Here is a 14,558-nt window from a genome sequence, read left to right as displayed (position 1 = left end):
TACTTATACAGGCAAGATCCCTTCCACAGGGAGATGAAGTCAGATCAAAACACAGAGGTCATGCCAGGACAGCAACCATTTCACTTTTCTTTACCTCCCTGAACTGTCTTAAAGGTTTCCAGGTCCAAGACACTAAACAGGGCCACAGGCTGACTTAAAAGATCCTCTTTAGAACCTCTTTACAACAGCACAGCAGTCAGGCTACAGGTAGGCTGGTCTGGAATAGCACTCAGAAATAACCAAGGGCAAGTCTGGAAATTCCCAAATTGCATTCCAGTGTTTCCCCGATTCATGAGGAGGCCTGAAGAGCTGCTGGCTGTACCAGCTTTCAGATCCCAGACAGAACAGCAGAATTTGCCAGTTGTCATCAAAAATCCCACACTCTTTTAAAAGAAAGTGCATCATGCAACTTCTAGCATCACCTTCCCATCACAGCAGAATTCACCACACTCTCCTCTAGCCCTCGAGCCCATTACTCCTTCCTTCAACTTCCCATTGGTTGAGTCCCATTTCCTTCGCAGACAGCTTCAAACCCTTCAAGTGAATGAAGGTGAAAAGCAATGGTAGTCATGTGCACACTAACTAGTGGGATGAAATTACAGCATAATTACTACCTATAAATTTATGACTGCAGGAGGAAAAATCCAAGGTTATGATTGAATAGCTGCGATTTTCGCTCTTACAGGCACATCGAAACAGTTTTCATTTGCAAATACTGAATACTTACAAAAACGCACGTACACGAAATCACCAAAAAGAATGAAAAAATTTGTAAATGGAGATAGGACAATAATTGAGATGACTGTGAAAGAGGCATAATTTTGCAATTTACTTGGAAGCAGGTGAAACTCCCAATTCTCCAGGTCTTGTGCAAAAAAAGGTGGCTTATGCTGCAGTTACAAAACACTACAACTTTTTAAAGTGATTTTTTCCCAACAGTTACAATTCACAATACTACATCTTACTTCACTGCATCCAGTGTATTTCATGTCACACAAAACTATAAGGTTTTTAACAAATGAGAAAAAATAAAGTACATAAATTCTGAGAAACCCAGAAGCATTAGAACATGTATTTTGGAAAAGACTGGCTAAAAACCAGAAACTTTTAGGTTTCCTCTCAAGACTCGCTTCTTCTGCCAGCCACCAAGACAAAACCAAGTCGAACTACATTACTGCCAAACTGTAATCAATTTCTAACTATACCTGGGAAAAAAAAAACAAACACTAATGATAAGCTGTATTTCCTAAGTGAAAAACAGATGTCCCCTTAATAATGAGGTTGAATGCCATATTTATTCTGAATATGCTGGCATTCAGCATTCCTGATCATACTTTTTGCTCTGGAAAGACAGCTATTTTTAGCACTCACTTCTGAGAAATAAGGATCACCTTAAAAGTTCTTCAACTAAATAAAGCCCTGCAAGGTTAATCAATGAGACAGACAAGGAAAAAACATGGCTTGAAAACAGCACACTTATATTTTATTTTATAAAAATTAGTATTTCAATAGAAAAAGTTACTATGCAGGTGATCTGTGGAAATCCTACACGTGCCCTGGTCACTGCAGAAGTTCTAGTCCAGTCTTATGTTTTCTGCAGAGAACACCAAACATGCTAGCTGACCAGAGTATCAGTGTTTTTTTTTAAAAAAAACATCTATCCACAGAACCTCTTTACAGAAGCATATAGTTATTTCTTTGCATAAGTGATTTTCATGGCATGAGATGGAGTGATCTTGAATCCTTGGAGAGCATCTCGAGCAGCCCCTGCTTGATTCTCATTTTCAAACTCCACAAATGCAATGTCATGGCGCCCTGGCACCAAGCGTACTTCTTTGAATCCAGGAAACCTTTAAAAGAAGATGAGATTCAAAAAACACTTGTTAGCTCGATAATACATCTCTCTTCAGTAGCTTCTTGTCAGAAGCATCTACTAGTGCAATAGTTATTACTAATGAAAGATTCAAATTGAAGTGTTTTACATGTTCTATCCTTAGAACTATGCCTCAGTTAAGGAATATTATGTGGAAGCAGTTTAATCAGTGCTGTACACATACAGAAGCAATCTAACTACTTTTAAAACTGCTCCTGCTGTCCTAAAGACTTTAGTATTACAGGTACCAGCTTAAATCCAGTGCAAATTGATAGCAGATAAATTACACAATCAAAACCAGCTATGAAAAAGGTCAGATTTGCTTTCTGAACCATGTCATCAGAGCTGACATCTATAACCTTGGCAGTAAGACAAACAACTGAAATACCTTCAGAAGAAACTGTTATTTCTAAAAAGTGAACTTGCCAACTGAGAAAATACACACAGGTTACAGAAGAAGTCAAAGGAGAAATAACTGATTTTCAAAACTTACTGATTAAATAACATGGACAGCATCATCTCATTTGTTTCCTCAGGCAAATTATTAAGGAAAAGGATATAGTTTGGTGGATTATCAGGCACCTGTAACCACAGAAGATCAAAGCTCAGAAGACTATACATAGTTGCATACAGTTCCTTTGCATCTGGCTGCATGATCATTTGAACCAAGACTCACATTTCTTTAGTTTTGCTCATAACATTCTATCTGGGCTTCACCAAACCTTTATCAATATGCAGGCAGAGCCCCTTTGCTCTTTTACAAGGATATATTAATTTGGAGAGGTTTTTACTTCCACAAAAATCACAATACAATCACATACTGTCTTAGATGCCACATTTAAACCCAAGAGCTGACACTCTGCACCCAAGTGCCAAAGTAGTGGCTGCAGTGCTATCCAACACACCTGTACCATGTAAGAATGTATGAAAGACTCTCATCCTTCTGGAAAGCAGTGGGATGCCAAGCCCTGTTTGCTGCAGTACTACCAAAATACTGAATATCTCTGGGTAATCAAAACTCACAAAACCCACATGGTTTTATTACATAGCTCAATTAAAATTTCTTAATTAGAAACCCCTTCAGATTTAGAGCTTTAGACTTCTATATATATTAGCAGATTTGCCTGCTAATATGAATTTGTAGCCACCCACCACAGGCAAGGCTGAGTAGTCATTTGCTGATACAAGAATCTTCAAGTCATTGAGTACATTATAAAAATAAAAATAAACTGGACACCCCAACTTCAAATATCCTCAAAGCAGTACCAATAAAAAGCCTCAGCAGAGCAATCTCCTTCTACTGATGGAAATATTCCAGGTAGTACCATTAGAAAATAAACTTCTGAAGTTCAAAGAAATATCCAAACACTCAGCACTTTGATGCAAACTGACATACCCATATTTTGCCTGAAAATCTAGGGAGCAAGACCTTTTCCCCTGTTGATTATGTATGCAGTGGCAGTACTCAAGAAAAATGCAGGGCAGTCCAGGCAAGGATATTCTTCTATGGTACTTGCTCTCCTGCAAATCCTGTCTCTTTACCACTTTCACTTCTAACAAGAATCATTTAGAAGGTCACTGAGCAGACAAGATGAATGAAGTGTAGGGAGTTGCTCCTACACCTCCACACAATCCTTTGGAAAATAAGACACTTGTGAGAAAAAAGAAAAAGATGAGCAGCCCTCAACTCCTAAAATAAAGCGTTTAGGAAAATATTTTGGCATCCTGTGCTGTCTTCCTCATCTGCTGCTAGGACAAAGTAAGTTAATGGGAACTTATTAGCAATGAAAAAAGATTAAGAATCCTCCAACTGATACTAAACACAGTCCAAATTTAAGAATCCAGTATGATTTGGTAATACTGCTGTTTTCTGTATAGTAATGAGAAATTGCAGATTCTCACTTCCTGTCATCCAGCCAGATATAGTAAAAAAGGGGCTTGTTCTGCTTGTTTACTGTCATGTAGCTGTTAGACAAATCTCTCATAGGACAAAAAACAAACCTCTAAAATATATCCTCAAGTTTCCATGTGTAACAAATTATTATTTATAGAGAATAACCATAAACATTAGTGCTTTTAGTGATAAAAATAAAAAACATTACCTGATTCTGTGGTGTAGTCCCTGGGGCATTGGCTGAATTCTGTGTTGCTCCCTAGCAAATAAGTACAAAATAGTTTTACAAAGGTGCTCCATTAGAAATAAATGGAACATAGGCACATATCACCATGTTTCTCTACAATTCAAAACATATGTGAAGGGGTTTTTTGAGCTGCAATCCAAGGAACATTTGGTGCCTATGAGATTCTTCCCAAAGGGAACAGAGCGTGTGAATTTTGCTTTTTCTCCAAAACCAGGAAATCAAAAGAAATAACATCAGTACTATCTGATCAATCTAATGGCTAAGTGTTTCTCCACATTACATGATTTAACTTAATAGACAGGAAGTAGTTTTGAAAATGGAAGGCCTAGACAGGTATCCTAGTTTCACCTGGGACAGAATTAATTTTCTTCTTAGAACAGTGTGTTTTTAGTTTAGTATGAGAGTAACACTGATAACAAACTGATGTTTTGGCTGTTGGTAAGTAGGGCTTGTTTACATGAAGGACTTGTCAGCTCCCCATGCTCTGCTAGTGAGCAGGTGCACAAGAAACCAGGAGGGAGCAAGAACAGCTGGCCAGAACTGGCCAAAAGGGTATTCCATAGTAGAGAATATCATGTCCAATACATAAACTGGAGGGATCTGGTCAAGTGCCTTGATGTTTTCTGCTATACTTCAGCACAAAAACTAATAAATGTTACTTTAGGCAGGCCAGTCCTTAATGGAGATAAATTCCAGCCTAACTCCTGTTAATCTAACATCGAACATCTAATATCTAATGTAAATGAATTGTCTTGTTCTCATTTACCTTCTGTCTGCATTGGGCAACATGACATTAAAACACTTAAGAGAAAAGCTGGTTGAACACTTGAAACCAGTACTAAAGAAAAGCACACTCTCCTTTTTTTCCTTTACTTTAAAGAGGCTAGTTTCCACTTTGATTTGTTGTACCTTTGCCCTATATCCTTTTTTCATCTGGCAATAGCAAAGGAGGGAAAAAAAGGAAAAGCAAGGACTAAATAACTAGTACCCTTTCCTTCAACCTCTAGTAAATCTCAAGAGTTCTAGATAATCAACATAACCCAGTTTAGGGAACTGAAAAGTAACAAAACACAACATCAAGTCCTAAAAAAAAAAAAAATATTTAGAACAGGTTTTGTGTGGTTTCATTTTGTTGTTGTTTTTTTTTGGTTTAGTTTTGTTCTGATCTTTTCTAAAGAGCGAAGCAGCTTACCTGGATAACCTTTTTATTCGGTGTGTTTGCTGACTGCTCCAGAGTTTTGGCTTTCTTCTTTTCCTTTCTTTTTTCCTTATCAGCAAAAGTCCCACGCATTTTAGAGATGATATCAGAGTCTGTTTTTGCATACTGAATACGCTTTTTTAAAGGAAAAACAAAAACAGAGTATATTCCACAGCTAATAATACTGAACAGTTTGCACCACTTTTATTAACAGTGTATTTACAATTTTTTCCAGCAGTAATCTTGTATATTAAAAACATTGTTATAAAGTGTAGGCACACTTATAGAGTAACCAATTTTCATGGTTATTTCTGAACACAATTACAGAAGTCTACGAAAAACCCTAATATGGAAATTACTAACTTTAGCTCATTGAAATCAGAATTCCATTTCTCTAATAACCTCTTTTTAACATCTGTCAAAGTAGCACCTACAGAGAGATACATCTGAGCTACACAGAGGACATTTGAGAAAATTGGCACCAGCTTCTATTAAAACTGAGTTTTCAATCCCATTTTGAAGGGAGTTACAATTTGACAGTGATTTCTCAGATCTCTACAGAAATGTAAAATCAGAAAAACTCAAATTTCTTAAACAGAAAAGGCAAGTATCCACCTTAATCCCAACAGGATTGCATAAATGCTGCTGTTCCTTTAACAAAGGTCCCCCACAGCTGAAGTTTAAGCAGATACAGGTGCATCTATACCAGTGTGCAACACTATTATTTATGCACACAATCCTACAGTTGTTCCTATCAGAGACTACCTCAATACAAAACTACACAGCAGCTTAAGATTTTTTTTGTAATGCTTAAGAGTATACAGGCTGCAGGTAATGTTTGAAGAAGTACATCTGAAAGCTTATGAAGCCTTTATCTTTTTGTTTCTTTTTGAGTTCTACTGAGCATAAAACTCCTTAAGGATAAATGGCAGACTGAGCTTGCAAAATTCCATGTTAAAGAAAGATTTAATTAGAGAATTAGAAGATGTTAAGGCTAATAGCTTGTGGCTCAGTGGCACAACTGCTCTCTTCAGTACTCAAAGCCATGAGCTGAGAGCCAGTAGTAATATATCCACCCATTGTTGAAGTCGTGGGCCATTTGCATGTATTGTTACACCTCACCAACAGTTGCACAATTAATAGATGGCTAATCATCCAAGCAGGCAAGAACAAAGCAGGTCAATTGTGCTATTCTGCATGTTATGAAGTACATTACTTAACAATGTTCTATCAACCAGCACTGTATTTGTTTCACTGAAGTTATACTGAAATACAGTTACTTGGTTTGGTGATCTACAGTCAAGCAGAACTAGCCATCAATTAAAAAAAAAAATCACTGGTCCCATCTGGAAAGCAAACTGGAGATCTTCACCCTCCTCACTGTTTACCTCAGAAAGGAAGCATCACATTCCAGCTACTCATTACAAATCTAAGAGTAGCTAATGCTACTCTACATAAAGTAACTGAAAACTTATCTAATTTCAATAATATTAAGAGAATTAATTTAACTGGTTCAATGCAGGACATGATGAGAAAACTGAAAGTATTTAAGATCTTAAAAACTTTAATCCAGCACAGAAAAACAAAAAGCCCCCCGTTAAGAAATCCAAATGTTAAGTTCAAAGGGTGTGTGTTGTAACTGCAGTCTCTTCAGCATCCCTCCAGCTTGCACAAATGCAGATACTCATCAGGATGTGACCTGAGTAATCATTTGCTAACAACTACATATGATAGTTGATTCCCAAGGTGCAAGTACTGAAACACTGTACCACACCATCAGGGTATTTTTCTTCCTTACAAAGGTAACAGAGTACCTTACCATTGGTTTCCCATAAAACGGAAAGCCTTGTAGCTGTCTCAAAGCATTGGTAGATGATCCAAGTTCTTTAAATATAACAAATGCCTGTCCTCTCATCTTCATGGTCTTTAAAGCCACAATGTCGACTACATGACCAAACTGTGAGAATAAGGCATACAGGGACCTCTTCAGCTCTGGGGATCAAAGAAGAAAACAGATTATAACAGGTCACATGCAAATTTCCACTTCTACAGAGTCTACTGTCCTTTGGGAACAATGTTTTTTACAAGCTTTAACTCACACAGTGAGTACACTCGTTTGTCACAACTGCTGCATTAGCACAAGTTTATTTGTTCAGGTTTTGTAAGCTGGTGTGCAACATCTGTTTTCATACCTCAAGGATTCAGGTAGTGAAGAAGTTGTAGTGCCATCCATTCTACCATTCTGAGGGAGTAACAATTACATAATGGTATGTAAACCCATATTTTCACACAAGTATCTACACATACGCTCTCTCACCCAATTAAGTATGATTCACGACAGCCATCTCGGAATGATCAGAAAATCAAAACTGAAACAAGCAGCAGTAAAGAGATATGATGAAAAAAAAAGAATGCAGCAAAATAATAACTACCTAAAGGCTAATTAAAGTTGGAAATTTTGGCTGCAACTGTTTAATCAATTTTCTCAATCACATGAAGTACTTTTTCATATTCTGGATCCAAATGATTTTTGGATGAGACTACTGCAGATTACGGCTGCATTGGATTTACTTCAATTATTTACAATCACCTGAATACATGCCAAATTAAACCTCAATACCATCCAAATCAAGCTAAATAATCTGTACTGTGTAATCATTCTAACAAAAAAAACCTTACATTTGAACTATTTTAGCAATGTAAGAATGCTGCCTCTTCTTTATTGCTGTTGCGATTTAGTAATACTAGTCCACTGTCACTTTTTTCCACCTGCTCCTAACTAGTGTGTTTTTTTTAACTGAAAAAAGGTTTTCTATCAAAACACTTTCCCTAAAAATTATTTTAAGACCTGTATTAAAACAGAAAGTAATTTGTAATCTTAACAGGTAATTTAACACCCCACACTTAACCCATGGCAATCCCACGAGATTTATCAAGACCAAGTGCAAGGTGCTAAACCTGGGTGAAGGCAAGCCCCAGTATCAAATCAATCCAGACTGGGGGATGGACAGAGCCAGAGCAGCACTGGGGAGAAAGATTTGGGGTGATGGTGGAGAAGGGGCTGGACATGTGCACTCACAGCCCAGAAACCAACCATGTCCTGGGCTGCATCCAAAGCAGTCTGGGCAGCACCCTGAGTGGGATGCGATTCTGCACCACTCAAGTGAGACCCCACCCATAGTGCTGCATCCAGATCTGGGGTGCTCAGCACAGGAAGGACATGGACCTGTTGGTGCAAGTCCAGGAGGCCACCAAGTTGATTAGAAGGATGAGGAAAGGCTATGAGATTTGGGGTTGCTCAGCCTGGAAAAGAGAAGGTTTAGGAGTAATCTAACTGCAGCCTTCCAATACCTGAAGGGAGCCTTCAAGATGGAGAGAGACAATTTACTAGGACTTGGAGTGACAGGACAAGGGGTGATGGCTTCAAACTGAGGGGAAGCTTAGATGTGATATCGGGAAAATATTCTTTTACTGTCAGGGTGGTGAGGCACTGGAACAGGCTGCCCAGAGAGGCTGCAGATTCCCCACCCCTGAAAAAGCGTTCAAGACTGGGCTGTAGGGAGATCTGAGCAACCCGATCTAGTGGGAGGTCATTTGTTTGCTTCAGCGACTGTTTCGTTACAAGAAGGCGTCTGCAGAGAGCTCGGCTCATGACCACCTCGTGCTGGGCACTGGGGAGACCTCCGGGAACTCCGAAAAGCCCCTTTGTAAGAAAAGCGCCGCGTTCAAGCGCATCGCCAGGCCTGACCGGACAACCTCCCCATCCCAGAGGCGACCGGCAGCCGCTCGTACCTTCCTTCTTGATCTTGTCATTGATGTTGTTGATGTAGATGGTGTGGTTCGGCCTGATGTCCATTCTCGGCGGCGCCTGCGGGCAGAGCACACTGGGGAGGCGTCAGCGGCCGCCGGGGAGCTCCGATCCCCGACCGCGACAGCTGCCGGCTCGTCTGTCTGTCTGTCTGTCCGACCCCCAGCCGCAAAAGCTGCCGGCTCGTCCGCCCGTCTGTATGTCCGCCCGTCTGTATGTCCGCCCGAGGGCCGCACGCCCGCCCCGCTCCTGCCCCTTCCGGGCGGGTCAGGGCTGCCACGGCGGGCCAGGAACTCCAGAGAGGGAGCCCGGAGCCAGCCCCTCCTTGCGCACAGCTGGATCCTAGATCCCGAACCCCGGATCCCAGACGCCCTCAGCACAGCTCAGCTCACCTCCCCTCCCTTCTCCGGTCCGTCCTTCCGTCTCGATGGCTGCCCGTCCGTCCCGTCCCGTCCCGTCCCGCCCCGCCGCAGCGCAGCGCAGGCGGCGAAGCCGCTCCCGGAGCGCTCGATGGGCCGAGCGCCGATAGCGCCGATGGAGAGCGGCGGGGTGAAAAGGGATAACCCGGGATAAAAGAGAGGTGGGGATAAAAAGAGATTGAAGTTTGCTGTCGGCCGAAATGGGCATTTCTTGCCCCATTCTTGGGTTTAGCTCTGTCCTGCTCTAATGGAGCATTATGTAAAGATAAGTAGTGGGGTTTTGTTTTGTTGGGTTTTTCCTTGTTTTTTGTTTGGTTTTGAGTTATTTTGGTTTTGTTGTGTTGGTTTTTTTGTTTGTTTGTTTGTTTGTGGTTTTTTTTTTGGTTTTTTTTTGGTTTTTTTTTTTTTTTTTTTTGTCTTTTCACAGCACCTAGAGCAGCAGCTCAGGAAAGCACGGAATGGTTTGGGATGGAAGGACCTTAAAGGTTGTCCAGTAAAGCCACCCTACCGTGCACATGGACACTTTCCACTAGACTTGAGGTGCTCCAAGCCCTATCCAACCTAGCCACAGACACTCATGCCACAGCTTATCTGGGCAACTTGTGCCAGAGCCTCACCACTCTCACAGTAAAGTATTTCTACCTAATATCTGGTCTCAAGCTGCCCTCTTTGAGTTTGAATCTATCCCCACCTTGTCCTGTCACTCCATAAACCTGCAACCATTGCTCTGCAGATTTCTCCTTATTTATAAAGCTTTATTTATTAGACCTCTCCTTATAAATTAGTCCCTTTCTGAAAGGTCACAATTATATCGCAGCAGAGCCTCTTCTCCAGTCTAAACAATCCCAGTTTCCTCAGCCTCTCCTCATAGCAGAGGACCACCATCCTGCAAACCACATTTTTGTCCCTTTGTGTCCCTTCTCTGTCCATGTCCCTACCCTCAAGTCTATGACTTTCCTGTGCTGGGGATCCCAGAGCTGGATGCAGTACTGCAGGGAGGAGAATGCAGAAACTTCAATAAGTCTGTAAACATTCAGTAGGTAATATCTGATTTTAGTTCCAAAATTGAAAAGACAGTGTATTTTTCTGAACGTAATTTCTTGAAGGTAACTTTGAAAATCCCTGTGGTAGTGCTGCCTCAGAACAAATAAACTGAGCAGAGATTGAGGTTGTAGCCCTTGAATTTTTGGAATAATTTTGCAGGCTGCCTTAATTTCTATGAATTATTAGGCAGGCTTTTTTCAGAAACAATTTGAGGTTGCAAAGGTTTACATATTAAAAAAGGAGTTCTTGCAGGTGTACTACTTCATAATCAATGGAGTAGTTTTTCCTTAAGCTATAAATTATACTGGGGCAGGCCATCTCTTTGTAAAGAAGCAGGAATATTAGGTAGAGTTCTTGGTTCAGTAATATTTCACCAAAAAAAAAAAATTACTCCAGATTCCAGAGCGTGTAGGAAGTATATAAAGAAAAACATGGATGAAAAGTAAAAAATATTATATTAAAAATAAAAGCCAAAGGCAAATAAGCTGTTGACAGAGGTGTTCTTCACTGGCATAAGAAAATGGTGTGTTCTGCAGTTTTTTACAGCAGAGCATAGTGTGGGAAATGTGTCAGTGGATGCCATATGCAATACATACATGTGACAAATTCAGAACATGACAGCTTTAGGGTTCTATTTATTTTCCTTTGTTTATTGTCCTAGAGTTAGTTGTTAAGATGAAGTACAGCTTTGAAATGCAAGCCTATACAATACATTAAACTCCTTTTTCATAAAGGCTGGCTGTACTGTTTTATACCTCCATCAGTAGTACAATCCATGCAACTTTATAATTTAGTATCAATGTTCGAAACTGCTTATTTGTTATTGAGTCAATGCAGATAAAGGAATTGCTCTCACAGAATTAATTATCTTGACATTTTATAAATTAATTTTAAAACAAAGTCCTTCAACTGCCCATAGAGAAGACACTCTAGAAAAATAAATACAAAAAACCCTGTCAAACTGACACAAAGTAAGGAAAGATTCATGTCTCCAGTGATAATTGATAAAAGATTTGTGTTAATCATAAAAGTATTGGGGTTTGTATAAACCAGAATACTAAGGTCTGAAGTGAAGTATGGACACTAGATAGAGGAAAACATACGATTAAATCATTCTGTTTTAAACCCCTCTGTTAGGCTAAATAAGTTTATCTACTACCAGTTTGCAAAATCAGAATTTCTGATAGTCTGATAGATTTTGCAAAATAAGATTTCCTGTCTTCATTTGATCCTTGCTGCCTATCTACAAAGACCAGAGTTCCTGACTTTTGCCAGTCATCTATGAGACTGAATATCGCCCAGAGACTTTATGGATGTTTATTCGACCACCACTGCTTACCTGGCAAAGTTAAAAATTACAGCGAGAGACCACAGTATAAGAAGAGGCTGCAAACCCAGGTTTGATGGAGCGTGGAGAGGGCAGTGACCCCTCACATTCCCCAGCACTGCTTGCTCCGTCTGTAGCAAATAAAGCTATCTAAATTTTGCTAAATATTGAGACTTTTTGTTTCTCATTTATAACATTTGGGTTCTCTTGTGCCATCCTCTTGAAAAAAATCACTGCATCAAAAAAGTAGTGTAGGTCCAGGTGAACAGCAAACACGACTTCAACTTCGCAGCACCAGAGTGTCAGGTAGAGCAGCTGCACAATCATCAGCTTTCTAAAAGGCTTCATGATGGCTATGATTTATGCCACAGTGCCTTCAGAAATCTAAAATAAATCTCAGCTCAGTGAGATGAGACCTTACCTTTGAATGTATAAATGCCCCACCTCCAAAGAGCGAAGTGAGAACAGATGCTTGGATAGATGAGCATATGAAGTTGCTGGCTTCAAATGAAATGTGCAGGTACAATAATTTAATCCCTTTGCACTACGATTCTGGTTACGATATTAAACATTCAATATCCAAAATCAAATAAAATTTTCCTGGTTTCAGACTGAAAGGCAATTAATTCACATACAGCTGGTTGTAAATTTTCTAGAGAAAACTTTTCTCTTAAAAGGTCACTAGGAGTGTTTTGTTGTTGAGGTTTAGGATTTTCCTTTTGGTTCTCTCTTTCAGGGAATTTTCTCGCACTATGTTGCAAAGAGACAATAACGACCAGTACTTAGGAAAGACAAAAGAAGTTGCTACAGCTCAGGGGAAGGCTGCAGCTGGCTACTCTCTCTTTACCTGGGGGGTTTTGTCTTGGAGGGACAGAGATAGCATTGGATTTGGGCTGGGTGAAGGGGGCTGGGCACAGCTCTTAGGCTCTCTTGCTCCTCAGCATAGGAGCACAAGAGAGGTTCCAGTCGCTGTGTAGAGAATTTGCCACCACTGCTGGGTTCTGTCTCCTGCTGCATTCCTCTACCATAGTGGAACTCTGCTAGTAAGAGCTGCCGATGCACTGGGCCCTTATTATCATCAGACCACACTAAAAAAATGACCCTCACCATCCACACCATCTTAACAAATACCTACTTTATTCTTTTAACTGTCTCTAGTCCCTGTTCCAGGTCAGCCTCTCTAGGAAACACTATAATGCATAACATGACAATCTATCACACAGGACTTAGCTTGGTCTCCTTATCTTACATCCTTTTCCCTCTGAACTCAGCTGCTGGTTGTTTCTACTGATATCTTTGTAGCTGGTGACATTTCTCCCTTACTCTGATTTACACATCTTATTGGGCGGGGTGGAAGGAGAGCTTTTCTGGATGGGAGGCAAGAGCTTGGATGTGAGAGCATAGAGGGAGGTGACCAGGAAAGATTCTTGGCAATACTATTGGCAGTCAGGACTGCAAACTGAAGACACAAAATATAACAAAGGCCACAGTGTAAATCTAAATCATTTCAAGTTCCATATTCCATGGGACAGACTTCCTGGAAACTCCTAAATAGCTGTACAGGGAAAAATGCTCCTGCCAGCAGCCACTTGAGTCAGGACAGGGGCACACCCTGAGCCACTTCCACAGAGCTCCCAGGGGAACTCCCTGGCCTCTGGGCTGCCCTGGGACAGCAGGGAGCCCAGAGCCCTGTGCTTCCCAGCAATGGCTCAGCTGCACATGCAGCCTCCTGCTCCTCTCCCTGCCCCACAGCTCAGCAGCCCTACAGCTCCACGGGGCACTGGCAGCAGCACAGCTCATGGCAGGGGGCACCTGCAGGGCACAACTGCTCCCTGGCAATGTGCACAGGCTCTCCAGGCTGGCACAAGACCCTTCCTCCCACCAGAGAGCGGCCCAGCTCCCACCTTACCTCGGTGGGAGGCTGAGCCATGCTCACAAGGGAACAAGTGAGTTAGGTGAACTCCCACCTGTAGAACCAATACATCTAATGCATGAGGCAACCAAGGGGTCTTTTTAGTTATTCAGAAAATTGCTTTGCTTTTATTTTTCAGGAAATTAGTATCACTTTAATTACTCTGAACAGTATGGTGCTGGCAAGCCAGGAAAGAGAGCTTCTACTGCATTGCTTATGTGTTTCTCATTGCCACCCCACTACTTAGGGATCTCTTTCCTTCCAAACAGCTGGCAACCCACAGTGGTCTCCAGAATTTGACAATTACACCTAGGAAATCATTCCTTTCCAACGCTAGATTTCATGGCACTTGTTTCTGTAACACCCACTCAGTTCTGGGTTGGCATTTGTTGGTTGCCTTTATTTCCTTTTGCAACAAAGGAAGGGCAGGCTCATGAATGATGGCAACCCACATTAGAGGTAAAAGATGCTTTGCCCTCCCCATTGCTTGTCCCCAGTATTCAAGGAGCCCATATCTGTAGGGGACACACTGGCTTGCAAACATTCTGTTTTTGCAAAGCTTTATTGCTTCATGGGTTTGCTTCATGGGTTTTTTCCCTGCTTTCTTTCCTGCAGAGAACCCAAAACCCAACATAAGACCTACATCCAAACATTTCTGATCATTGCAGTTAAAAACAATTCCAAATTCTCTTGGTGGAAATGCCATAGGGCAGATCATCAAAAGAAGACCTTGCATAAATCTGTATTTCTTTATCCCTGTAGATGGAACAGGTCATTTGTAAAAGCACACCAGATAAGGAGTAATGATACAGCTCATTTCCAGTCCAGAACTAATC

The 14,558-nt window shown here is 40.9% G+C and overlaps 2 protein-coding genes across 3 annotated transcripts in view; both read right to left on the bottom strand.

Moving 5' to 3' along the window:
- Positions 1-1,463: 1,463 nt before the first annotated feature.
- Positions 1,464-10,290, bottom strand: SNRPB2 (small nuclear ribonucleoprotein polypeptide B2). Of its 2 annotated transcripts, none has more exons than XM_062489451.1 (7): positions 9,413-10,290; positions 9,005-9,096; positions 7,032-7,204; positions 5,207-5,347; positions 3,976-4,026; positions 2,367-2,455; positions 1,464-1,850 (listed from the first exon to the last, which is right to left on the bottom strand). In XM_062489451.1, exons 2-7 carry the CDS (start codon positions 9,066-9,068, stop codon positions 1,691-1,693), a joined length of 678 nt encoding a protein of 225 aa, XP_062345435.1. In that variant the 5' UTR covers positions 9,069-9,096; positions 9,413-10,290; the 3' UTR covers positions 1,464-1,690. The 2 variants fall into 2 exon arrangements, with proteins under 2 accessions (XP_062345435.1, XP_062345436.1); XM_062489452.1 differs by having other exon boundaries at positions 9,005-9,080.
- A 1,472-nt stretch (positions 10,291-11,762) lies between these two features.
- Positions 11,763-14,558, bottom strand: part of LOC134042051 (serine/threonine-protein kinase pim-1-like) — a 76,029-nt gene continuing 73,233 nt past the window's right edge. Inside the window, exon 9 of the mRNA XM_062489127.1 lies at positions 11,763-11,822. Coding sequence (XP_062345111.1) covers positions 11,763-11,822 — 60 coding nt within the window. The remainder of the gene's footprint in view (positions 11,823-14,558) is intronic.

Source organism: Cinclus cinclus, chromosome 3 (genome assembly GCF_963662255.1).
Source record: "Cinclus cinclus chromosome 3, bCinCin1.1, whole genome shotgun sequence".
Taxonomy (NCBI): Eukaryota; Metazoa; Chordata; class Aves; order Passeriformes; family Cinclidae; genus Cinclus; species Cinclus cinclus.
Note: the sequence above shows the minus strand (reverse complement) of the source record. Positions and strands in the feature narration are given on the sequence as shown.

Bases quoted from the DNA above. Each gene is read 5' to 3' on its own strand.
- SNRPB2 (XM_062489451.1), bottom strand. From the start codon at position 9,068: ATGGACATCAGGCCGAACCACACCATCTACATCAACAACATCAATGAC. The intron at 4,027-5,206 runs GTAAGCTGCTTC...CTTATTTGCTAG, and splicing joins CGAATAAAAAGGTTATCCAG to GGAGCAACACAGAATTCAGC. The intron at 2,456-3,975 runs GTAATGTTTTTT...CTGTGGTTACAG, and splicing joins GGACTACACCACAGAATCAG to GTGCCTGATAATCCACCAAA.